The sequence below is a fragment of the Molothrus aeneus genome, chromosome 4, assembly GCF_037042795.1.
Source record: "Molothrus aeneus isolate 106 chromosome 4, BPBGC_Maene_1.0, whole genome shotgun sequence".
In the NCBI taxonomy this organism is placed as follows: domain Eukaryota; kingdom Metazoa; phylum Chordata; class Aves; order Passeriformes; family Icteridae; genus Molothrus; species Molothrus aeneus.
Genome location: NC_089649.1, coordinates 47,441,160 through 47,468,477, shown reverse-complemented (window position 1 = coordinate 47,468,477; position 27,318 = coordinate 47,441,160). Strand labels below are relative to the sequence as shown.

General features: G+C 37.8%; 1 protein-coding gene across 1 annotated transcript; it reads right to left on the bottom strand.

Moving 5' to 3' along the window:
* Positions 1–6,001: 6,001 nt before the first annotated feature.
* LOC136556054 (tyrosine-protein kinase TXK-like) lies at positions 6,002–25,111 on the bottom strand. The gene is made up of 15 exons (XM_066549108.1): positions 25,060–25,111; positions 19,186–19,237; positions 18,865–18,967; positions 18,467–18,672; positions 17,395–17,457; positions 16,729–16,783; positions 15,828–15,907; positions 14,378–14,505; positions 13,120–13,194; positions 12,014–12,185; positions 11,093–11,309; positions 10,108–10,172; positions 8,013–8,131; positions 7,383–7,540; positions 6,002–6,070 (listed from the first exon to the last, which is right to left on the bottom strand). The coding sequence occupies exons 1-15, from the start codon at positions 25,073–25,075 to the stop codon at positions 6,002–6,004; spliced, it is 1,578 nt and encodes a 525-aa protein (XP_066405205.1). The 5' UTR covers positions 25,076–25,111.
* Positions 25,112–27,318: the final 2,207 nt, after the last annotated feature.

Below are 27,318 nucleotides of genomic sequence, written 5' to 3'. Positions count from 1 at the left end.
GATACATCTCAGCTTTTCTTCTCAAGGAATCCTGAATGGATTGTGAATCCCTGAATGTGCCTGTAACTTTTTTATTACAAAAGTAAGACTGAGTTTAAGAAAAATAAAATTCATTTGAGGCCTGAAAACAGTTGCTACTGGCTTAAAAAGTTACATGAGGTTATAGAATTAAGTATTCAAAGGCAGGAGAAAAACAGAACATGCAATTAAAAATTTCCACTTTGTTTTATATTATTTTGAGGATTAAGAAGGAGCTTTACTTATTTCCATACTTCTTCCTAATGCAGCCATCTATTAATTATAACCCATTTAAGCTTTTCAAAATTTTTTCCTCATTTTCTGGGAAGGCATTGTTCTTTATTAATAATAAAGCAGTCCTGTTAATTTTTATTCTTTTATAAGTGCAAAATTCATTTTACAATCCATGCACTACTTCCAAAACTACTAGGTAGGGGATGAGTGGTAGGCAAGGGGTGAGAAATGTCAGAATGTCTTTTTTTGAGTTTGGACTTCTCTAAAAACTATTTGCCCCTATTAGATGTTTAACAATATGTTAACCTACCAGAGGCCTTGAAGTTTGGTAACTGTACTGTAGTTCCTCAGTTGTGGTCACGGATCTTCCTGTCACAAAAAGCTTGCACAGTCCATGGTTTACTCACTACAACCCTCTTTGTTTTCCACTTTGTAAGTAAGTAAGTTCAGCAATCAGACATGTGGTTGGTGACAAGCTCATCAGAAAGCAGCATTTCCAGTCTTTGGATCTTTAAGTGTGAGTCCAGAAAGTTTGCCAGAGGATGCCATGACTTCAGCACTTAAAAACTGGTTTAAATCAGCTGAAATTTATATGCCAAGCAGAACTTCCTCATGAAGCAGGCTATATGTTTCCTAATGTTCAGAAGGTTTAGTAGAAGACGACAGTTTGGATGGATAGAAAATTGTTCTGTCAAAGAAAGCTCATCCTTCACAAAAGGGTTGCTGCTTATGTTTCATATATTTAAGTGGCATCACTATTACCCAGCAAAAGGGACATTTTCACTAAAAATGTACTTGCCTTCAAAACATAATGACATTGTACACATTATCAATTTGGAGTATTTTTCAGCTTGAGTGATGAAATTCACAGCAATTCTTTGCTGTTAAAAAAGCTTCAGACAAGAAAATCTACTAACAGGGTTTCATTACTTCTTAGTTAATGTAGAGAATACTTTGGTTTTATTTACCAGATTCAAGCTTCTAAATCTTAATAGTTAAGACCAAGTAATACAAACAATAAAAAAACTAAAGATGGAGGGGGTTTTATAGTTTGTTCTTTAACAAAAACTTGCTTTTCACTCTGAATTACACAGTTCAAAGAATAACTGAAGAAAACGTTGACTGTAAAAAAGAGAAAAAGAAATGCTTTTGCATAGTCCATGGCCCCTTTATTTGCCTATAGAGTCATCACTGTGGTGTGACCAAATCAGTTATTTGTAAGAAATAACAACCAGTCCAGTTCTTGAATGGATGTGCATTGGCATTTTTTAAAGATATATCATAATACTTCCTTTGACAAGGGTGTGGACTCCTTATGTACCAGCTGCTGGCAATAATTAGCTTATAACAAGCAAAATTCCTGTATTTTCTACTGGATCTTTGTATCTGCTATTACACATAAATAGCAACTAATAATAAAAGAATGCTATTTTCTAACAATGTCAAAAAAACAAAGTTAATGGTTATTTTCATGGTGTACAAGAAGTCCATCATGTTAGAAGTAAATTAGTGATTAATTTTTTGTATAAAAACATTTGTTGTAAGAGATGCTATTTTTTTAAATGTTTATATTTAGTTACTGGTTTGGAATAACTTTGATTTTTTTATTGAAATTATGCTCATATTTCTCTTGTAATAAATTATTCATGGTTATGCGCTAAATTATCTGTAGTTTTTAAACAAGGGATAAAAAAAGAGTGTCATTCATATTTCTAAACTGGAGAAGAAAACCCAAAGCATGTGTGTCTCACAGCCAGTCTCAGTGGAGAGTGTGAGTTGTCAGGTTTTCCAGGCAGTGAAATGAAGAACACTATTTAAAGTAATTAGATGTGTTTTGGTATGTAGGGCAAATGGTTAAGAAGGAGAACAAAGCAATCCTCAGAGGCAATACATTGCTAACCAAATTACAGCTTTTAAATGCTGATACCAAACAAATCTTGGCAGCTACTCATTATTACCACGTCTCAGGACAAATTAATGGGTAATTAAGTTCCTTACATAGCTGCATCAACTAAATTTAGGTAGGTCAAGAAGACTTCAATAGGTTAAAAAAAATCTGTACCATTTTGGAAGGAAATACATCAGTTATTAATGTCTCTAGAAATCTGCTCTACTGTCTTAATTTTCAGCCACACTTGAAAGAACCATGCCATAAAAAAAAAAAAAAATCTTCATCCCAAAGGGTGCATATTCAAAAATTCAAACTCTACTCATCAGGCTGCATCCTGGAGCTTTATGGGGAATTGCATACTCCTAGAAAATGTTGTTCTCTCTTTCTTTAAATTCCAGCAAAATAAAACTGTTGTCATCTTATTTCAAAAAGCTCTCATACCTTCTTGGTGATTTCTCACAGGCAGCTCTTCACAGCACAACCAACAAACTCCAACTCTCTCCTCACCAGCTAACCCACTCTTTTGGCTCCAATAAGGAGCACTTGTCTCCTTATTGGACACAGCTGTGGCCTGTTAAGGGCAGGCCTATTCCTAATCTTTGGTGATTAGTACAGCTGCAACTCCTCAGGTGTGAGACTACCTTCTGCACTATTTTCTTACATTCTATCCCTCCACATAAAACTGGCAAGTGTGCTAGGAAATATCCTTCCAGCAGGGCATATTTGCAGTAGCTGACTCCTTCTGGACAGGCTTTAAAATTGTGCCGTGGTTCAGAACATGGGTGGGATGCTGAGCAGGAGCCAGACTGGTGGTGCATGTGGGAGGAGGGACGGTGATGTGCTTTGGTGGGCCTGCAGGGCTTCCCATCTGTGAAATCTGCTGGGGGGAGAGGGATGGAGGCAGGAATTGGTCTGAAACAAGTGTCACCAGCCCTGTACACACTAGTTATTGGTCTGCATTGTTTCTCAGGAATACTTTTGACAAGTGAATTAATTTCACTTTCTGAAAATAAATTCCATTTTGCAAATAATGCACCTTTTTAATAGAAAAGAGATGCATCCTAAGTGGCTGGCTCACAAAAGCTTGGAGTTCTGCCTTTTTTCCTCCCATCCATAATACAGACTTGTTCAAGTTTTCTCATGTTTGATCAGCAAACAGTAGCTAAATTTTTACAAATGCTGAACACTCCTACAGCCTTTGATGGAAGTTTCCCTGTATGGAGGTGTCTCCTTTACTGCTTTTTCCAGATCTCATTTTCATCATATGTAAGTTTAAAAAGAAACCATCAAACAGACATCTCTTTATGGCTAGTGATAAGGATGTCACTCACTATTCATCCATTTTTTTGCCTGTTAGAATATGGTTGGAATTTGACCTAAGCTCACAGTCACCATGAGGTCTAAGGTGGCCTACTCAGTCTTTATGTAAGGGTGTAACTGTTAAGGTGGCCTACTCAGTCTTTATGTAAGGGTGTAGCTGTTCTGGTAAATAAATGCACTGTAGATACCTGACCTTTGTACTGCAGACCATTTCTTGCTGCCAATTAAGCACCAGTTTCACTGACTCTGAAGCAAGTTCTCATGCTTTTTCATTTATTTACTGTCACTTGATGATAGCAGCTGTTAAATTTATTCTTTGTCAGAATGTTAATAACAGCTTCCTCAGATTTTTCCCCAAGCAACCTACAGAAAGATTATATTGGGAAGTGGAAGCCTGGTAGGCAAGCATTATTGGCTCCAGTTATTAGACCAGCATGCTTCCAGGATGAGTGGAAACATGAATATGGGTCCCATATTCACCATGGAACAGCTCAGTGAGAGGCAGGAGCAAGATGCTTTGAGTACATAAATCTAATGCAGCTGGTTTTCACTGCATGGTGCTGTAACGTATTACACATTAACTTGCAGTAATATGGCAAAACCAGTTTTACAAGAGCTGCTTAAAAAGATGTCTCATATTATTAAAAGTCCCCATGTACTTTATATTGTGGAGAGAGCTTGAATTTCACATTGGTAGTGCATCATCTGCTGAAAAGCTTTGTACTTCTGTGGTCTGGCCATAAAGCTTTGTACTTCTGTGGTGAGCTCCATGTATGTACCGTGTTGTTGTCTCAGTCTTGGCTGAGAGGGAGCAGAGCCAGGACACCTGACCTGAAGTGGCCAAGGGGATATTTTGTACCATAGAATGTCATGATCAATGTATAACCTGGGGGGGAGAGGGAGGGAAGTTGGCTGGGGGTTGCTGGTTATTGCCTGTGGATGGGCTGAGCATCAGTCAGCAGGGAGTGAGCACTGGTACTGAGCATCACTGGCTTCTCTTGAGTTCTATTCCTCTCTCTTTCTCCTTTTAATTGCTATTACTATTGTTACATTTTACTTTGCTTCAGCTGATAACCTGTTCTTATCTCACCCACAAGTTTTACTTTCTGACTCCCTGTCCCACCAGGGCAGAGGCAGTGAGCAAGCACTGCATGGTACTGTTGCCAGCTGGGGTTAAACCACAACAGTTATTAAACCACAACAGACTGCATTCAGTCATAGGTCTGATAAAGGGCTGAATGCTCATAAATAAATTGATTATGAATGTAAACAGTGACATCAATTCTTCTGGGAAATTACATGAAATAATGAGAATATCATGGTTTGCTTGATGCAGAAATACCTTAGAAGTGTGTTTGAAGGTACTCCCAAATGTTCAAACACTGGGAATAATGATTTCCTTTCCCAAGGGTTGATAACTATCAAAATACTGTCACAGTAAAGATGACTGATTACTGCCAGGACTATATTTGATTATGAGATGCCATCATCCTTCAGAAATTCCAAATTTTGTGTGGTTTTCTATATTTAATTTTAATGTTACAGTTAGTTTTTATATTTGGAAATAAAAAATAAAACTGTGACTCAATTTGTGACAAAAATTAATTTGAACTCATTCTTTATCTAGCATGTTTTACATACTCTGTCTACAAAGCCCTAAAACTAAATATTGTGATGTATTTACCTATAAATAATTCACAATGCAATCACATATTTCCAAGAACATATTTATTTGCAATGATCTATTTTGTTTTAAATAATTATGAATTCCATCTACCTTTCTTTCTCTACCACATATTTGTGTTGACCATAGTTAAGATTTAAAATTAAAAGTGAATAATAACATAAGAAGTAGGGATACAGACATGTCCATGTAAGGTAAGGTATCATAGGTACTGTCAGGTTCCAGTTTTAACTTGCCCATGAACCATCCTGGCCATTTGCAAGGGCAGGGCTGAGGCACTACTTTGTCCAAGTAGGGGATCCAGGCACACGTGTGGGCACTGCTCCAGTAGCCAGTCACTTGGCTGGCTGTCCCTTGGACAGAGCCCTGCTCTGCTCCTCCAGGGCTGGATGCTCTGCAGTGCACAAGGACTTGCCTTTAAAACTGACCTAGCCAGAGCTTCTCAGAGCTTCTTCCATCATTTTTGCTCTGTATCTGGGGAATCAGTATTCCCCAGTGCACGAGTCATAGTAAGTATAAATAATGTAATACTGATGCAAGAATTAGTGTAACTCTGAACAAAAGAATTAATAAAAATATCTATAAGGTGAGTAGGCTTGGTTACTGCTTTTCAGACAGATTTTTCTCCCTAACCATGAAAAGAAAGCCTTGAGAGTCCCAAACCAGTGTCCTGGAGTATCTTCCTCAAAAAAGAAAAACTGTGCCAAGACCAAACAGCTGCTTCAATATGCAGGATGCTGGTACTGTGATTTAGGTAGAGACCTCTCTAAAAGGTTGAAGTTTTCTGTACCAGCTTCATTAGTGGCATGCTTAATGGTAACCTTTCAGGAAATACATTGGTATAAAATCTGTGATTATGTCATCTCTGTTAGATCTCTGAGGGTCACTGTTAACTCTGCAAAAGTAGGACGCCCTTCAGGTTTCTGAAAAGAAAAGCAGAGGATAAACTTGTGTTAGCAGATTGGTTGCTTACAGTACCAGACTTCAGAAATTGGATATGAGTACATATGAGATAACACTTAAAAATTACAATTAATTTTATTAATAAAGATTAACAAAATCAAGTTTGTAATTTTGGAGAAAAAGGAAAATCTGTTATTCATGACACCAGCAGCATGAGCACAGACATTCATAAAAAGATTCCTGAAATTTCTTTATACTTGTTTCAATTCTGGAGCAGAAATCCTATGGAATTTCTCCCTGGTAGGTCTATGGAAAGCCCTACCAGTCAGGAAAACATGGTGCTCAGGAATGCTTCCTCTGTTTTTGAAAAAGGATCTTCACTGCTGTATGATTTGAAGTGCTGCAGCTCAGTATGGAACAAACTCCTGTCTGGTGGCAGACAGGAAAGAGAACTTCTTCCCCAAGACCTCTCCGCTGGTTGGCACCCCAATGGGTGTTTGCAGTAAGCAGGCAAGCTGGATGCAATTTAGATTTCCATCTCTTAAGCTTTTGGTTTTTTTTTCACTCGAGATTTAAAAATTTTATTCAGAGGAGTAAGGTGGGAGATAAAGGAGGCAATGGTAGCAACAAGATTCCCCAGCTACTCGCTGTGTATGCCTGCACATTTAGATGAAAAAATTGCACACAAAGCTCATCTGAAAGGACTTTTAACCCAAAATAAAGATTCATTTCTTCTAGAGACTAGAGAAGAAGGGCCCTTAAGGGATTAATCAGATGGAGAAGTTGAGGAAATCAGTGTTTTGTTACCAATACAGGAGGTAATAGGTGCTAGACAAATGGTGAAAGAACATGAAGTACTAAATCAGCTTAGAGAGGGTGAAAGAGGTGCAGCCTTGGAGATGTACTGATGTACAGATATACCAATATACACTTGAAAAAGGGGTTTCAAAATCTACATTTAGTGGGCATATCCACTTTGTATATGAATGTGTTATCATCCAGAGCAGATCTAGAGAAAGCCATGAACAATACAAAGGCATGAAAAAGGTATCACATTGCACCCAGCAGAGAAACAGGACAGCATATTCCAACCAGGGATGCTCTAGACCTATTGTACTGATAGTGTGCTTTATATTTCTTGGCTGCAATAGTCAAAAGAAGCAGAAGCTTGTAAACTTTGGTGTGGTTTGTGAAAAACATACTTGGAGATGCCGAGAATGCCACAGATGTGAAATAAGGATTTAATGCCTTGAGCTTTTAAGATTGCTCTTATATCCATGTTAAAAATTAAGAGCAAAGTAATACCTCAGGGAAAAAAAAAAGGAAACAAACCTCATGCCAGCAGCTGTACATGACTTTGTACACAGGATGTGATGCTAAATGTGGTCGATAAAGTCGGTTACCCTGAGAAATCTCACGGACAACTTCAGCATTTGACTTGGTTTCAAAAGGCATTTTGCCTTCTGTGAAAACTTCCCACATCAGTACACCTAGAAGTGAACCAAAATAGGTTTAAGATAAAACAAAAGATGCCAAACCCACAAGCTTTTAACAAAATTAGGAGAATAAAAAACACTCCTGATTTTTCTGTGTTGAAAAATGAATGTGTTGAGAAATGAATCAAAATACAGGCAACCTGAGCTGAATGAAGGATACAACCCAAACAATTTTCAACTAATATAATTCTGCTCTCTTTTAAGTCAGCTAAGGTGATGGTCCATGAAACTCAGATGAATATGTTTGGCTAATGAGGACTCATCAGAAATGCACATTTCAGTCAAAATCTACTTTTTAGGTGCAGAACCTTCCAAATGAAAAATCCATTTGTCCAATATAAGCAAACTTTGAAAAATGGGAAGGGCTGAAGCTTCAGATAGGTAGCATGGGTAAAAATTTACACTTTCCTAAATCACATCAGCAGTTTTAGGGAAGTATGATTGCCCTTTCACCTAATCAACTCACCAAATGACCAGACATCTGATTTGCTGCTATATTTTTTGAAATGAAAGACTTCAGGAGATGACCATTTGACTGGAAACTTGGCACCTGAAGAGCTGATATATTCATCATCAATGACATACCTGAAGAATAAGAGGAAACCACATATATTTGAATGAGTGACATTTCCACAAATGGTTTAAAATTCCAGAAAAACAGTATCAATTTGGAAACAAAATTATATCACTATTTTAGTATAAAATGCACACACAAAAAACCCCCATAGCTATGCACTTAAAAGACATTTTTGTCTAAATGAATGATTTGGATTATTCATCAGAATTATGTCAGAATAAAACATTTTGATACAAGCATAAGAGTGATAGGATGGTTATTATTGTCATCTTTTGGGTGCATATTAATAAGACACACCAGTTCACCATGGGCAGGAAAATCAGCAGCAATAAATAATTACTCTTTTTTAAAAAGGATCCACCTTTTCCACCATTTGTTCTACCCAAATAAGACTCCTGCTGTCCATCTTCACAGATGCCATATCAGGAACATTGTTACCAAAGCAACACACAAAGAAATGTTCATCACATTCAAGACAGCAGTTCCTGTAGGTGCACTAAAGTAATTGTTTTTCCCCAAGTTTATAGGAGCTGACCTCCCAGATAAAATGAAATTATTTGCCTAAGGCAGGCATTTATAGGGCAACTTTTTAAATTACTACTAGGCTGACCCAAACATCCTTATGAACTCTGGGCACATTTTCCAAGTATTAATGTTCCTGAGCAGATCACAGATGTGCAGTACATGTTTATTCTCAGGGAAAGCATAAAGGTATTTTTTTAAGCACCTTTTAAAAGAGGTCACATTGAAATAAGTAATCTTTTTGCCTTACTTTCTCATTTTGGTGCAGGCACAGAAACACAGGAAGCTATTGAATAAGGAACATATGAAATAACAGTATAAAATAGCCTGTAATAGCAGTTGTGTGAGCTCTGAATAATTAGGTTTTTTGTGTTCCCATCACTTCTTCACAGCCTCCCCAGGATAGTGAATCCTAGAGCCAGACTTTGTGGCCACAGTGAGCCTTTCAGGTCCATTATTCTTAGGCTGGAGCCTGACAGCCACCTTGGTCTTACTGTATTTTCTCATTCATTTGGATGAGTCCAGTACCCTAATACTGGCCTTTCCCTTTTGGGGAGCAACACAACCATGGTACAGGATCGCCCTTTGAAAAACAAGTCCTTAGCTATAAACTGCTAGGATGTTATAAGCCTGAGGTTAGAAATAGGAGGCAGAACTGAAGGAGCATGGCTGTGCTGACCTAACAACTCGCAGCCACAAGTGTCACCACAACCTTCTGTCAGAGCCCCTGACTGTCTTTCAAGCTCATGCTAATGCTAACCCACAGAAAAACCAGCCAGTAAAGCACAAAAGTGGAGGGCTTTGTGCTGGGCTTGCAAGAGGAAAGAAGAAAGAAGAAAGAAGACATCCCTTTTGGGCAGCATTCAGTCATTTGGCCAGCTCAGCTGTGTCCTCTGAGGAAAGTCTGTGAGGCTAGAGCTATGTTTCTCAGGCTGGTGCTTGTCAGAGTTGAGAGTGCTCTCTTTCCTCACTTTGGCTGGTTCTATCACTAAACAGAAAAACCACTTCCCTGCTAGAGCAGCATGTGTCACTTCCTACCCACATGGTCCCCCCTGCATCCTGCCTCACCTACTCGGCTACCGCTGCCTCCAGAGGTCAGCACCAGCTCCCAGTTCTGTCCCTAGTAACTTTCTGACCTCCATCCTGCTCAGCAAAGCTGGGGAATTTCTTTCTTAGGCTTGTGGCTGCCCTGTGCACTCTGGGCATTTCTCTGTCCATAAACACCTCTGAAGTTTACCTGGCACTTTTTTTACCTATCTTGCACTCACCAAGAGCAAGAGGAGGACAGGATATCCAGTTCATGGTACAGTGGTTAAACAACCTTACAATTTTCATCAGCATTCAAAAATTACCCACAGTGGGATTCCCCAAACCAGTGAAGCAAGCAGTGAGGATAAGTAAAGATCATACTGCAGCTGTCTGAGAATAGGTGCTCACAAAACTTTTGTCAGTGGCCTTGTACCTTGCCATGCCAAAGTCAGATACTTTAACCACGTGCTCCTCATTGACTAAACAGTTTCTTGCAGCCTGGGGAAAATGAGAGAAACATATCTGAAATCTGTGCTAAAGATTTTTAAGAGAAATACAGCAGCTGATTATATTTGCTCTAGCTCGTGCTGTTTATATCTGAAAGGAGATTAGTGTATTGGTCAAAAATATTAATGAATTTTTGAGTCAGGGAACATATTTCACTATTGTGTAGTTACACATACATAGCACATAGCAACTTATATGCTTGTAGTATGAGTTGCAATATGTTTACATATTTTTAATAGTGAAAGACTTAGGTTGCAGAGTCTAATGATCTAACCAGATATTTTCCTGAACATCAACACTAGGGACAATCAGTGTAAATTTTAAAATTTGTTTTGTGATGTTTTCATTACAGAAATCAGAAGCCTTCTGGTGATTTTACATTTCTTCGTGCAACTAGGTAGGAGAGGAGGAAGATTTCCTCTCTACATCCAAATGTGAGCATTGAAAAAGTATCAAAGAGTAAAGAAACAAACTCCTTTCCTCTAATTACCTGCCTATGGGCAGAAAAGCCACTCATATGTCCCAGCATTAATGAATTGCTGTAGAGAGCCAAAAAAATTAGATAGAAAAATATTTCAATTTTTAAAAATTCTCATTGTTGCTGACCTTTTGAATGCTGTGATTTTGGTTGTGTTCTAAGCACTTTCACATTGAGATATCATAATACCAGATAGTTCCATGTCAATATCCTAATTTTCTCTGACCTCTTAAGGGGTGTTTCCAATGGACAAAGTTCTCTCAAGTGGTTTTTTGAGCTGTCTATGGCAAAACAATAGATGAAATTTTGGTTTTGCCTTGTTAGATCCTTCAGGGCTTAAGTCTTACAGGGTACATAGTGCCCCATAAAATGCAACGGCACATTCTCTACTGCAAATATTTGATAAGAACCTCAGAAAACCTGTTGTACATACCAAATCACGGTGAATAAAGCTGTTTCTTTCCAGATATTCCATCCCTTCACAAACGTCCTGGCACATGCTCAGGAGAACATCTCTGCCGAGTTTCCCCCGCCTTTGCCGCAGGTAACTGAGCAGGCAACCATTTTCCATGAATTCAGTCACAACATAGAGGGGTTTGTGATGTGTGCACACTCCATAAAGCTGGACCAGCTTTGGGTGGGAGAGTTTCCTGTTTAAAATCACATTTTAGACAGGCTAATATTTGTTCTTGGCAGGTAACTAAACCTTTGATTCTCGTGATGGCTTTGAAAAAAATTGTTACTACTTGATAAAGAATTTCCCATTCAGCTGTCCTCAGAGTTCTCCCAGTACTTAGCACTTTTCTCTCTACAACTTCCTACAAAAAGCTCACTCTGTGAACTCATAATTCTTCACCAGTTATATAAATGCAGTGAATGCAAAGCTTGATTTGGTCGCTGCAAAATGGAAAGGTCTAGCTACACTTGGTTTGCAGGCAGGCGCCTTGACCCGGCAAGGGTTCATCTCTTCTGGGCTTTGCCAAGACCTCATGTGGATACTTCCCTAATTTGAAAATTTGCAGATATGGTAATACAGTTTCTCAAAAGCTTTAGTTGGATAGAAGCTCTGCTAGTGTTCCTGAGGCACTGAGGTATGGATTAAAGAATAGTTGTAGGAGCACATTTACATTTTACCAGAACATTTATTCCCCATTGAGCTCCATAATACAAAGCATGCACACTCTAAAGAAAGAGTCTGGGCATAGGAAGCACCTGCATCAGCTTGGTTCAGACCTTTATGTCAGCCTTTCTGTCCCATACAATCACCATTCTCATCAAACTGCTTTGTTTGTTTGAAATGGAATTAGGTTATACTTACCTCTTGGTAAACAGACAGAATAGCTTTTGTACTTACATCATCAGTTTGGCCTCCTCTATGAAATCATCTTCAGACATTGCACCTTCATTGATTGTTTTGATGGCAACCTTGATAGTCTCTTTCCATTTACCAAGATAAACAACTCCAAACTGCCCATGCCCAAGTTCTTTCAGTAACAGCAGTTCAGATGGGTTTAATCCCCACTCCTCTGTAAAAGCAACCCAAAATTGCAGGAGAGTCAGGCCAGCTTTCCTGAGCCATGCTGCAGGAGACACACCCTGCTGATGGCAGTTAATGAGCACTGCAAAGCATCACACTTGTTCATCAGCTATAGCATGAGTTTTAAATATCTGAAAATTTTCACTGACTCATATATGTTTAAATATAAATGCTATTTTACAGCTTAAAGAATGTGATTGGGAATTTTGCTTAATGTAGGAATGTCTGAGGCTTGAAGATAAGGCAAGTGTTTAGCTTTGATTACACATGAGAACTTTTTTGGCACTATGATGTGTGATGTTTTTAGCTCCAAACCAGTTCCAGATGGATTGTATAGCTATACAAATAGTCACTGGCTACCTTTATTGTAATAACTACAATAGCTCAACCCTTCAGAAATATTAAGCCATGAGATTCATGGGAACATGAAAGATACTCAGTCTTGAAGGTTCCTATTGCCTAATAGATGGTATGAGATTCCCAATCTATATACACAAACCTGGGATTTATTGTTTGCTTGTTTTAATACCACATAAGATTCCATTCTTATTTCTAAAACCTGCAGAACTGACAAAGAAAATCTTCTCCATTAATAGTATTAATTTCAGGTTTCAGTTTTGGTTTCCTAAGCATTTATGTAAATCAAATAGCCTTTCAAAAGCTATTAAATGTCTATTTGAGTCTTAGGTTTGCTTAGAAAAGTCCAAATAGCTCTGAATGCACTGGTGGTTGTAACAGAAGCACAACAGTCACAGAAGCAGCTGAGTCAGGTGTCTCATTTGGTACTGACACCTTACACTGTTTATGTGTTTAGTATTACTAAAGAATTTCACAGATAATAATTATTAAGCTGGGTGAATACGAGCTAAATTCTTGCCTCAGCAGATAGCTAAATCTCCTTCAAAAGAAGATTAAAAATTTACCATAACTCAATCCTGCGGTTTCTGGTGAGGTGCATCCATCTGATCCCACTGGATGTCGGAGACGTGTGATAAGACCTGTCGGGGACAAAGCCACAATATTCTGCTGACAAATTACTTAATTTTAAAATATGCTATATCATACCTCTTCTCAAACAAAACTACTTGGAATCTGATGTAAATGTCTTATTTCTTTAAGTTATTTTTGCCTATAAAACACTAGATAAAACAGATAAAACACTTTTTGCTCAGATAAAACACTAGAGTGAGAAGAAATGGAGAAAAACTATTTAATAAGGCCCTGACTACAAAAGTATTTCTACTTTCATAAAGCCAACAGTAATACTCTTGCTTTTTTGTACCATGATAGTGAGCTTTAATGAACTCACAAAAAACTGTATCACTCACTTGAGCAGGGTCTGCAAGCATGACTTCCCAGGTTTGAAATATTTTTTGTGCCTGTCACTTATTTTGTTTGCATTCATAAACCAAGAGTCCTAGTGAATACATCCTTCACTACGGACTCCCTGAGTTCATTGATTCTTCCCACTACTACTTTTAGGGCAAATTCTGCTACAAATGTTTGCTACAATTCTCCTCCCTCCAGAAAAAGGCTCTGTCCATTCCCATGTCTTCCTCTCTAGTGCAAAGGATCTCCATGTGTTTTCCCATCTTCCCTCATTCAGAGTAAAACAATTTTATATTGTATTAAAATGATGGGAAGAACCAAGGTGAAGGATAATTTTCATGCTAAAAATTACAAAAATCTGCCATCAGCCAACAGTTAGAGATATCTAACCCTGGTAAGCTGAAAGTCAGTGTTAGAGAGTCCTTGTGAGCACAAGGACTAATTCTGCCCTTGATTGTTTGTGTTATGGGTTGGGTTTTTTTCAAAATCAGTAGAAGGCTGCCTGCTGATGCACAGCATAGCTCCTGCTTTTATTAGATTGCATGATGCTGGTCCTTGTCATAGACAAAGAAAGAATTATGATCAAATTTCACCCAAGTCCCATTCAGTCAAATGTGAACCAGGAGAATACAGGGCAGCCTTTTATTTTTGCTAAACTCATTTAATACATGTAGGCAAGTTTGGTAGTTTCACTTCCCCCACAGTATATGCACATGACAGCTATAAATTTGGCAGAAAGAATCAAGGCATATTTGAATTAGCATTGAATTAGCATTAAAAACACTTGTGTCAGATTTTATAAGGAAGCTATTAGAAAAAGATGTAAAACCATTATCAGCTCACATGCATTACCTGCTGCATTGTGTTGGTGATACTCAATGAGCTCAGGAATGGATGAGAAGACATAATTTTCTGCTACATAATATTGTCCTGAGTGATTTTGTTTAATTTGATAATGTAGAATATTTCCATTATGACTTCTGAAATCAACAAAGCATTAGAATTTTCAGTAAAAATAATTTATACTCTAAATCTGCTTAAATTTCACTATGAAAACATAGAAAAATCTGAAAACTTGGGACACAGTTCTCAGCTGAGAATGGCTGTGTCTTGCTGGGAGAAAAAGAAAAGACTTTTATTGCCAAAGTATTTTTTACCCCTGTATCAATGTATTCATAAGAAATAGCCACAGTGTTTAAGAATTGCTCCTCCTCATTTAACATTCATTTGAATACAATCTCTTGAAATTAAAATGTTACAAATTAACTGCATTTTCTTCCAAAAAACTTAAACACATATTCATGTATAGCATGAGATTAAATTTTTAGTTCCACTTCTTCAAAGGGTCTTCATTGGAGCTTTTATTTGACACCTTTGTTTTTCTGTATTTCTTCTCATTATCTGTCTTTTTTGTTTTCTGTGTATTTTGCTGTCTGCTTATCCCTGCTTTCTGTGACACTCAAAATTAAGCAATTAAGTTTGCATTTCAGGCTAGTGGTTGCTGAAGGTTAGTACTCTAAATTGTGAACACAGCAAGCAGAGTTCAGAATACAGAGACATTATACAGTCTGCATTACTGAGTCATTGTCAGAAACACTACTGAGCCTACAGAAATTGTGAGCCTGACCGCAGCACAGGGATGGTGGGGAAGGCTGGCCCCAGATTTCCAAGGAGGGAATGGAAGGAGGGAGGAAGAGGGTGGAGGTAACAGCAATGCCTTAGCTGCTTTCACCTCCAGCTTGCTGTAAGAAGAGAAGGAAAGCAGACACAGTTGATACAGGGGGATGTGGGAGGGCTGAAGAAAAGGGTATGAGACAGCTTGAAATATGTTAAGTCAGTTCTGTAGGTGATTGCTCCTGATACGGGCAAGTGTAAGTCCTGTGGCTGTTGTCCAGCAAAAGTAAGATTGCACAGTAGGGGTGAGGTGATTTTGGGAGACAAATAGGTGAAGTTTGAGCACAGCAGTGTCTGGGATGGATTTACAGTGCACAGAGATGTGGAGAAAGGAAGCAGTTTGGTGCAGTGGCCAAAGTCTGTGGCATGGTGTCCACGGCAGATCATTTGAGAATTTCAGTGAGTGCAGGTAATCCTGTCTTGCCAGGACCTTTGCACACTGACTCCCAGATCCACCACCCCCTTGATCTTTTCTGCACACAGGGTGATCAACTCTGCATGAACAGCATCCCGGTGGTTCCCTGCTCCTGTGCACTGCATGTCCAACCTATCCAGTTATTCTGAGGAGTCTGGAGGAAGCTTTTCCATCACCACTTGATTCAGACCCTGACCATTTAGAGGAACTCACCCCTTAGCCCGTGAATACATGGACAGCGTAAGAAGACCCTGCCGGCTTGAATCCCTGACAACAAAGGCACCTTCTTTGGGCTGAAAAGAAATCCAAGTAGAGTTATTTTATGCTTTTGAGCTTCAGTAATGCTCCCTTGAGACAGGACTTGCAGCTGATTACCAAATTCTGTAGAATACCTATGACTATTTGGGAGAAAGATCAAGAAGTGGAGAACAGGAATGGATAGCCAGGTACACAGCAGAGCAAAATAAACCAAGAGAAAATAATAAGTGCCAGGAAACTTTAAGAGATAAGTAATTTAGCTGAATTATACTCTTCAGTGTGAGGTAGTGAAAATGCTTCAATTTATTAAAAAATCAAATTGTACAAATCACTAGGAAAAAAACTCCAGTTAAAACAATTTTTTTCTGAGATGTTCTTCCTTGATTTTTCTTGCCCTAGGCCTGAGCAAAGATCCAATGAGTTTGACTGAGTTAGGCACTTTGGTAACTGACAGGGGGTAGAATGCAATGTGGATTGTTTGCTCTGTATTTAAGGAAGATGCAGTGGTTTGTTAAATTCTGCTAAACTTGGAGCTAATTAGCTTACTACATGGATTTCAGTTTTTAATGTCTAATGTAACAGACAAGCACAGTAAGGCACATCATTTGATTTATCTGGCATGGAAAATCTACATAGAATTTGCTGGGGCTACAACTTAAAGCTTTGTGAAGTCTGGATAGTCTGCACTTTACACTTACACCAGAAAGTCTTTTCCTTTTAAGGTAGAAATCTTAAAATGTACTTTTCTCTCTTACAGAATACCAAACAGATTTTGATTTGACTGTGATAATGCTCTTGATGCCTCTACTGATAGGTATTTTTCAGTACTGTTAGCTCTATGTGTAAGCTGAATTACCTTCTGGTGCAAAAGAAGTTCGGCCTGGCTTCTGTTCATGTTTCTGCAGTACCACCTGCAACAAGGACATAGCCTATCCTTAATTTCAGACAGTAAAAATGAATGTTTGCTTTGTTTCACAGTTTAGTAGTTGCATTATTCCAAGTCAAAAACATGTTTAGAACTATCATTGTATATGAATATATCTTAATTTGGAATGATTTTATTAGACTTTTTTTAGAACTTTTTGGCCCCAATTTACTGTGACTAAATATTAACTCAAAAAAAAAGAAGAAAAGAATTATGCCAAACTGTGATGAAATTTACAGTCCTGGATGATGTGTCAAGTCTTTCTTCTCTACAATTTTTCAGAATTTTAATCTTCTCTCCAGTAATTTAATTTTATAGTAGTTGGAATTAGCTACATGATCACAACAGGCAAAGATCAGAATACAGAAACATTATGCATTGAGTGTACAGAAACAGGAAAAATCTGGATTCTGACACTATGATTCATGTACATTAATGTTAATTCATTTAAGGAGTAATGTTTTGTATTAAAAAAAAGAAAGCTTTTGATAAACATGTTCATGTCTAATAAAAATTTGAAGGCTCAAACATTAAAATGTATTTCTGCAATCCATTTTTAAAAATAAAAGCCCAATTATAATTTTCAAAGGTACTTACTTGTATGTTTCTAAATTGCTTTTCTTCTCTGTAACATAGTTGCTGGGAATTAGACCTTCATTCCTGAAACAACATATTGGGGATAATATTATAGTATGGTGTAAAAGATAAGGAGGATTAAGATATACATCATCCTTTTGTTGAATTACAAGGATTCCTTATCCTGGGGGCTATGTTGCTGGATACTGAATTCCAGCATTAGAACTGAATAAAAATTTGAGTCCTTTCATCCCAGGCAGAACCTTTTTGTCCCATGACTGTGGATTGCTACTCAGATGAAAAAGGCAGATGGTACAGGCTGAGATTTAGGAAAAAAAAATATTTTTCTTCTGAACCAGAAGCCACCATCTTTTATTTCTGGCCTATAAAACCTCCTATATGAAGAAATACAAAGTGTGTGCTTGCTTGTGTGTTCAAAATAGTTGTCAATATACTTTTGCTGAAAACATAAGTTGAGAAAAAACATTTAAAATATTTAAAGGACAAATCTGAAGGGAAAGGAGATGGTTATAATATAACATACAACATTCCCAATATCAGAGTACAGGATATACTGAAGATAATGCAGAGGAGAAAGGGGAACAACACAAAACAAACATAAGTGTGAAAAAGATTCTAAGTGAAGTTATCGAGTTCTCTAAAATAGCCAGGTATTTTGGGGAAGAGGTTATGTTTCAGGTATGTCTTCATAATCTCTGTGGTTTCATAAAGTTTTTATACATCCATGCTCCATTGTAGAGCATTTGGAATATGGAAAGCTGGATTTTCACATGGCCCAGAGCCCAGTGATTCGCATGGTCCTCAAACACCCTTATGTGGCTCAGGAACTTACTGAGTGTAGGCCTTAACTCTGAATTCCCAACAGATTCTAATGCCCTGTCCATTTCTGGGGTGCCAAGCCCTGCTGAAAGTCTGCCCAGTCATCCTGTGTGCCTCACATATAGTTGAACACTTTCAAGCCTGTTCCTGAATAGTCCCATAAGTCTCATTCTATCTACCCACTTTTGCACAGCTTGCTTTAGGCTTTTTTCTTTCTGTGAAGGGAGATTGAAATAGATACCCTCTCTCTTACCCATGTTGGTCTCTTGCCTTCCACCAGAGGGGATCATACTGTTCCAGGATAATGTATTCTTCTGATTTCTTGAGAGGTAAATCTAAAGGCCCTCTAGCAAAGAAGTCATAGAGTGCAATAACTCTGGGTTTGTCCGTGTAGTCTTCAAAGGCCTCAGGAGGCAGAGGAGGTAATGGCTTGTCCTTAAACTGTAATTGTCTCTTGTGCTGCTGAAAAATCAAATTATTTTTCATAACTAGACTTTTCTCTCTAGTATAGATTGCTTAGTTACTCTTACTCTGTAATTTTTATGCAACAAAGAACTTTATATGCTCAAGAGCTAGTTACTCCCCTGCTTATTCTGGTGCTGAGCCAGTGTGTGTCAATTCTCTCTTTTCACCTGCCAAAATGTTACTTACCCCACACTTCCAAATAGATTCATAGGAAACATCTGGTTGTGAGGCAGAGTACTGGGTCACCAGGACAGTGTCAGGGTCCGGGTTCACTTTTGTTCTCATTTCCCTGATTTTGAAAAACATGAAGCATTGGTGTGAATGCCTACCTGTAAACATCCACATAAAAATATCCATGGCCATACATGCCTTCCTTCATTAGGGATATGCAGAGTACAATGTCTTTAAACTTCCACATATTTGCTCTTCTACTGCAAATAGAGGGACTTTAAGAAGTCCTTTATGTGTAGATATTTAATTACTGAAAAGTTTAGGCATTTCACATACCTTTCTTGCACTGAGCAGCAGCAGCAGCAGAAAACAGACTGGATGGTGTGATCTGTGAACAAGAACAATTTCCATATTTTCAGTGTTCCTGTTTGTTTGCTCACAAAACTTACAGAATTAAGGACTGTCCTATGTGCTTACACCCACTGTTAGCTCTGTCTTGCTGTGAGATATCTAGCAAATCATTGCAGCTGAATTTGCAGCCACCAGAACAAGCAGATCTTTCCTACCACAGTCTCCCTTACAATGTTTTGGCAATCATGAGGCTATATGTATGAGCTAAATCAGCTCACTAAATCAGCAAAAATAAATAATAAAAAAGATACATTTTCAGCCAAATTCATACCAATTTAACTGATTACACCACCCTGCACAAGCTCTACCTAGTGCAGTGAGGGGGATGAGAATCTTGTCAGGGACAGGAGGTAGAGAACTGTCCCCTTCAGCACTGACATAATTTTTAGATTATTCAAGCCAAATACAAAACCACGTTTGTATGACAAGCTTTTCTTTATTTTGAGATTTATTAAAGGAGCTGCACTATATTAATTCCTCTGAATTAATACTGATTTTCCTGTTTCTGTTGCAGCCATTAATATAATAAATGAACTAGCCTAGGTTTGAAGTGCAGAGAGAATATGTTCTTTACACTTGCATGTCAAGGGGCTGATAACCTTTCTTTATAAAATTGTTTCTAAAATCCAAAATGCATTGGATACATCATCACAGACATCAAAAATTTAAAGAGAAACCAATCCGATCTATCTTGTATGCAGCAGACAGGATATGATATTAAATATGTTGGAAGGCATTAAGAAGATTTGAGTGAAGTAAATAAATGGTTGACACTTGGTCCACTCCTACCTAGGCTGCAATGTACCTTCCCCAGTTTGTGTTCCCAGAGCAGATTGAGCTAAGCTGCAGCAGTTATGGCCCTGTACTCTTTCCCTCTCCACCTCATCTCATCTCAAACTGAGCAAGACAGGATGCTAAAAGGGCAGGTACTCCCTTTTTACTGGGTCAGATCCCTGAAGTGTCACCACTGGGCAGGTGGGAGGGCAGCAGCAGCACCTGCAGGACAGACTCAGGTTCTTTTAAGAAGCATGACAGTCAGGGATGGAGAGACAAGGTTCCCCTCATATTCAGCAGCACTAACACAAAATAAACTTTATATCCCACTATAATGTGTCCTATTTTTCTCTGCCACAGATGTCATAGTTTGCAAAGAGGCCTCAGATTTTTATTTGAAATAGACTTCCCAAGGTCTCAGAATTTTGCTGCTTTGTATTTCATATGATATTTCTTTGTGCAGTCCCACCCGTTCCTTCCACATTATTTGTTTTGCCCTCGTGGCACTTTTGCATTGCTGATCCTAATGACTTAACCCAGCCTGGAATAAATGGGATGTCCCTTCTGGTGTCCTGTGAGACTTTTTGCCACTGCCTATGACCAACTGAAAGCCAAATGTGGTAAGAGTATGAATATTAGCATTCAAACAATTAAGCAACCTTACCACATAATGAAAATGTAGTTATTTTCCCCATGAAGGTACACAGCATAGCAAATCTTGTGCTAATAAAAGAAGTGAGAATGTTGGATGTCCGAATGATAAGACCAAATCTAGTTCTTAGTTGGAAGACCCCTGTCTCATAAGTGGTTTGCTTAGACTGTCTTGAAAGTCATGGTGAAGTTTCCCTTAGAGGCTGTTGAATCCCGTGAAGAATCTATTGTGCGGGAAATGGATGACCTGACAGTAATCAGAAGACACCATCAATTGTTTGATAAAAGTTTCCAGTGACAGCTGTGGAAAATGCAGCAAATAAAAATACCCAAAGCAGCTGACAGCAACAATTCTCTTCAATGCAGCCAGACTAAAAAGTCTGAACTGTCAATGAAGTTCATTTGCTGCATAATTGTCCAGTGTACATTGAATTGTCCCTTGGCCAGTTAAACCTGCCTTATAAATAGTGAACACTGTGGGTGAAGAAATACTTAGGTTTCTTTTATTTCAGCCAGTGACATGAAGTTTAATCAATGTCTATAAAGCATGTCGTTACTTGCAAATAGGAACATGATATTTGAAAACCTGTTTCTTCTCATTGAACCATCTAGTCTAGTTAAATATATTATTTCTCTTCAGTTTATTTGCTCTCCATGTAAAACATTTACAATAAATAGTTAGAAAGAGCATTGCAGAATTTCTTTGTAACACTAGAATAATCTTCTAATTAGATTTTAAAGATTTGCCTGTTAGCTTGAAAACGAGGGGTTCAGACAGATGCCATAGATGTGTAATTCTGTCTCGTTTTCTTTATGAGCCAAATAATTTGAGTATATTTATAGTGTAAGGTCAGGAATCCTTTTTGCCTTCAGTGAATCTCAGACTCGTTTTGTTAATGGATGATTTTTATGTCTGACCCCCTCCTTTTACTGTGCTAAAAGCTATTAGTAATAAATGACTGTATGTGACATTTTAGAAAATACCCTAAGCATATATGATATTGAATGTTTATCCTCTTGTCCTATCCATAAAACCACAGAAAACTTATAGGCTGAAGCTGTAATGGTGATGTTTCTTCCTGGGACATGTGCTTCATTTGGTGAGCAATTTTTCCAAGGACAGTGTGTGTAACCTAATAAAGATGACAAAATAGGAGATGATAAATTCTGCAGACAGTTAATTAAGGCTCAGATTAGATTAAGGCCATGGATCAGACAAGACCACATTGAACTGAATTGCAGGATCCGGAGGAGCAGCACAAACTTTGCACAGTTCTACCAAAGTTTAGTTGTCCTCATTCACTCCATTGGAGCATTTTAAGTGTGAAATCACAGCCTATCAATCCAGCAGATATCATCCTAAAGCAGATAATTTCCAGTTCTTTGAGAATTAATTTGTCTTTATACATCTTTTCTCAGCAACCTCAGTCACTTCTGAAATTCTTTTGTCCCTGCATTACTCCTAGAGTATTTGTGGAATTAATTCAATAGAAATTAGTGCAAGTGTAAATTAATGCAGTGCAAACTGTACATTTCTGCTAGGAAATTTGCCAAGGCTGCAAGGAAACATTATCAAAGCCCATAGAAAAAGGCCTTCAGCTCTGCAGAGCTAAGTCCCGCTTTAGTTAAATTGACTTAAAGCCACAAGCTTTGACCTGATGGCTTGGAATTTCAGTTCTCAAGCAAAGACTCATGTACTGATCTATGCATTTTATATCTTTCCTGGTCATTGGTAAGCTTCTTGAACTACACTTTTCACTCCCAATTAAATTCATATTTATTAAGTTCAAAACTTACTTCAGAAAGTAGGCCCAAACTGTGATGCTATTTTAGAAAGACTTGGCCAACACTACAGATAGGGAAAGCTTTGATACACTGAGTGAATAATTTAACTTGCTCTCCTCGTGGCCAAGGAAGATGCTGACACTGAGGGCTGCACGGCAGTGCGTGCTGTCATGCAGCAGGAAGATGGCATTTCCTGCCTGACACTTCTCACCCCCACATGCACTCTCTCATGTCTTGTGCTCTTCCTTCCTTTCTCTTTTCTCAACACCCATCAGAAAAACTAAGAAAGAATTATAATACTTAAACTCCTATATTCCAATTTTTTAAAAGCTATAATTTAAAATACAAATACATTGATAACAGAATTTACTCATCGAAACCATTTCTTCTTGATTATCCCTTCTGCTAGATCCCTGAAATCAGTGGAACAATTCTGATTTCCTTTGATTTTTCACCAAGGACATTTTCCTAAGCAAAACACTGAATTTGTCAAGGAATGTTAGAGTCATGTATTAGCTGGCCTAGATCCCCTGGTCCCCAGCTCAAGTAACCACACTGAAGAGTTCATAATTTAAAGATTAGTCACTGATGGTATCACTGAGAGTTGTGCTTCAGCAAAGAAATCACACTTTGGATTCCATATTTGGAAGAGAACAGAGAGACCAGTTAGATTTGCCATGTTATGAATTACAAACTGCTTGGACAGGACACAGGAAAGAAATACAGGCTAAGAGGAAGAAATAGTCCATAATCTTTAACAGTAAATTAATTTTGAAGTATGTTTAAATAGAGTACTTATAGAGCTAACAATTATTTTAGATTCCATTCTCTGTTTCCTACCTAACCAAAAAGCTTCCCATAAATTAAAAACAATAAAAAAAAATTAATCAAATCTTGCTTCTTTTAAAACCATACCAAGGAAGATTTCCCCAGCACCCACAACCCCATTAAATCTTCCAGCTCACATTCACTTGAGTTCTATCACAACATAAGCTATGCACACATGTTGCTTTGATCCTCGGGGTACATCATGATGGAACAACTAAACTCAGTAGTTTAAAACCTAGGTTTAAATTAAACAAGAAGAGTATTTGAGGTGTTGAACCTAGAACTTGCCATCTTCCTTCTTCAACTGTATAGAGAATTTTTCATTTCTGCCATTTTTGATGAAAGCTCGCTACCTTAGACAAAGTTATTTAACAAAGTTATTTAACACAGGAACAAACAAATACAGTGTATTTCACTGCTAATGTCTTTTTCTTTCTGGAAATGAGGAGTTTAGGAGGAAGACACTTGTTTATAAAGCAGTGTCACATTATCTCCCTGATGACAGGCAAGCAAGCACAAATCCCAACATTAGCAAGAACCATGACAGTTCTGTACATCAGACCTATTAGGATGCTCTGTTTCAAAACAAGAAATAACCACAGCACGAGAAGCATGTGGCTAAAGTAAAAACACTAGGAAAGCGGTGTTGAAGCTAAGCTGACAAATACTCAGCCTAAAAATGTGCAGCTGACATTTTGATAACCAACTTTTGAGTCCTGGAAATAAGTTTATCTGTGCACAACAGAGCAGATGGGATGCAAGAGGAAGAAGAAAAAGATGGGTCAGCTGTCAGGAACAGCCATTCGCTTAAGCAGCTTAAAGAGAGTCTCATGAGAAGAGAGGAGGTAGAGTGAAAACACATCATGGCCTGATACAGTCCCACAACACCCAGAGTACACTTTGGGTTGATAATGTTGTCTGTATACATGGCAAATTCACACATATATGTGCAATCTTCCTCCCATCCTCAGTTGTTACTCACTGTAAATGGCAGCTTTAGGAAAGTAACATCAAAGACAAAAGCAACAAGTTAGAAATTAATTTTTATCATTTCCATTTTATAACTTTGCTATTTCACCATTTTCTTAATTTGAGAAGAAAATCCCTTTTTCTGAATCAGCTTCCCAAAGTGCTACTAACACTGAAGACACTCCAGTCCACATCTAAGGTTTGCACTCTTCCACCATTTTTTGCTAGAAGCTCTTGCTCTTGCAATGGAGCAGAAGATCAACTGTGTTCAACACTACAAACTGAGCTTCACCCACCTTTGCTGTAACACAGTGTGCCTCCTGGTCTGGTCTGTCAGTTTTCAACATTACTACAAAAATCAATAACCTGGTAGAAAGCCACAGTATAGTTTGCTTCTAAAATAATTTTAAAATACAAGCTTTCAAGTTTAGATGTGTGCAAGCTGAGGCTTCCTGTATTTCCTGTGAGTTTACTCTGGAGGAAGGACAGGCTTAGTTCTACCAAACTCTCTATCCATGTCCAGGTCTATGCAGTATTTAAGAACAGTATTTGGAAACATCTCCCTATCTATATGGAAAATCAGTTGCTTTGCTAAATCTGATACAATCTATTAATATTTGTGTGTTAATTTTGAAAGTCAAGACAAGCAGTCTTAACAGAGATCCCCTTAGCAGTGCAAGAGAAAGTAGATTGATATTTTTATGGCAATATTTAAATACTTCATTTGCTAAGCACACTGCTGTTGCACAAAACAAAACTACAAGATCAAAATATGCAGCCAGGTTTACTTACAGGTAGAAAGAATCATGTCTGGTTATCCGTTTATATTAAAATGAAAATGCAAACCTCCCTTCATCAGCTGTGCCAGTAAAACAGCCCAAACTGAGCTCTTTCCTCTGATACAAAGCATGGTAAACCACAAATATTGCTTGACCACGCCTACTCACCTTTTATTTAAAAAAAAAGACCCAAACAGAGTAGAAGGAGAAAAAATGGTCTAGTATCAAACATTTTATAGAAAAAAAAACTTATTAAACTGTTACCACTAGGTCTAACTATTTCTTTTAAAAAAAGTAAAAAACCCACAGCAGATATAAATCACAGAATGGTTTTGTTCAAATGGATTTTTGACCCCAACATTTGACTGAATTCAGTTATAATAAAAATGGGAGAAAGGGCTGAAGTTGCTTAAGGATGACTGAGCTCATCCAGAAGAAAGGATGCTACAGCATTTCAACCTGCCTTTGAAGATTCCAGGAGAGTCAGCAACACAGCTGCCTCCAGAGGAGTTCTGATCCTTTCTAAAATTAACCACCCAAGGCTACATTAAATTAAAAAAATTAATTCATCTAGAAACTGGGTGCCTCAGAGTTCCTGACATCCTAAGTATCAACCCCAATACCAAGTAGGCAGAAATTATCTTCAGGTACTGGGAAGAGGCAGGTGAAAGAGTCAGATTCAAAGCACCCATCCCACTGAGAAAACTGCTGCCAAACCTCCACACAATTAGGGTGTGTTTTATAATATAAATTAACGATAAATAATTAATTATTGCAAAGAAATAGGCTTAAGGTTCATTGCAAGCAATTAATCTGATTTTCCTAAGCTTCATTTGGATTTTAAGGGAAACATTATTACTTATTACATGACATGTTGTTGAAAGAGTTAGCAGCACCATACTTTGGAGGATCTTAAGAGAAAGTGAGGTTCAAAGGAGCAGTTAGGGAAGGAAAGATGTGCTTGGCTTACCTTAAATGTTCCACATTGCTTTTTCCACTACTTTTTCTACCAGGTAGAGTAGAAATGCCTAGATTTTCCCTTTCAACAATACTTGCTGTTGGTATTGATTGGAAAGTGGTTTTGGACTCAGCAATTTGACAAGTTAGTTTACATGGTTGGAATAATCTCAAATAGGCATTTGAACTTTTCTGGCAGCCTGTAGCTTTTCAATAGAATAGCATGAGAAAAGGAAAGCACTTCTCCCAAGAAAGAGGAGGCTTCCTTCTTTTGAACATAAAGGCAAACATTAAGCAAAGCAGTGTGGGAATCTAAACATCTCTAAAATTGATTACTGAAATACTCCCATGCAATGTATTAAGCTAACTATGGTTGCTCTTAATAACTTCATTGAAAATTAAATTCATCGTACTTCTCTCTGACTACTTGCAAAAAAAAAAAACTTTTGGTGTAATCTATTTGCTATTATACGTGGCACAACAGCACAAGTAGCAACAGAAAATGAAAAATTTTAATAGAGCTCCTTAGAAAGTGACTACAGTGAAACAGGAGTACAAATAGTCCTCATATGCACTGCTACAAAGTGAGGTTAACTGAAGTAGGCTTCAGTAAGACTGTGGAGATGTTAGCCTCCAGCAGTGGGGACAGGGCATGTAACTTCCAAGGAGAGTTCAGGTAATGCTGAACATTTCATCATGGCCAAATTCATTTAAATATGCATTCATTCTACCATATACATATATATAAAAAAAGAGAGAGTGTATGTATACACACCAAAGTGTATATATATACATATATATATATATGTACATATCTGTATATTCATATATACATGCACTACCAAAATGCCATATTCATGTGAACAATTAGTTGACTGATGATGCATTGACAGTAAATTATAGGCTACAAATTAGTTGGTTCCAAACAATAGTTAACATTCAGTTTATTTACACACACATGCAGTATGATATCTTCTGTCATGAACTGAAAGGTTAGATCACTGTATGTACAGACAACAGACAGAAACACGAGCCCTCCTTAAACACATTCGAGAATTTCTTTCATTTACAGCTCCCTGTATAGAATTGTGTGTTTAAGCGCAGGGAAAAAAAAAATTTTTGCCTGAACATTTCAAGACAAAAACCCCCCACTTTATATAAATAAATGCATTAAATTTATATATTTACAGTACATACAGCATATAAATAATTTTCTAATTGATCCAAAACATGGTACTATGGTTCACTCACAGCCAGTTGTGGTGAATCTTGGACTTATTTTTCATTAGTAACATGAAGACTAAGCATGGGAGAT

What these genes read in the sequence shown, in the direction of transcription:
- LOC136556054 (XM_066549108.1), bottom strand. An exon ending in ATGTATTCACGGGCTAAGGG is followed by an intron (nt 14,506 to 15,827) that starts GTGAGTTCCTCT and finishes TGTTGATTTCAG; the next exon opens with AAGTCATAATGGAAATATTC. An exon ending in TGTACAGCTGCTGGCATGAG is followed by an intron (nt 6,071 to 7,382) that starts GTTTGTTTCCTT and finishes TTTTCTTTTCAG; the next exon opens with AAACCTGAAGGGCGTCCTAC.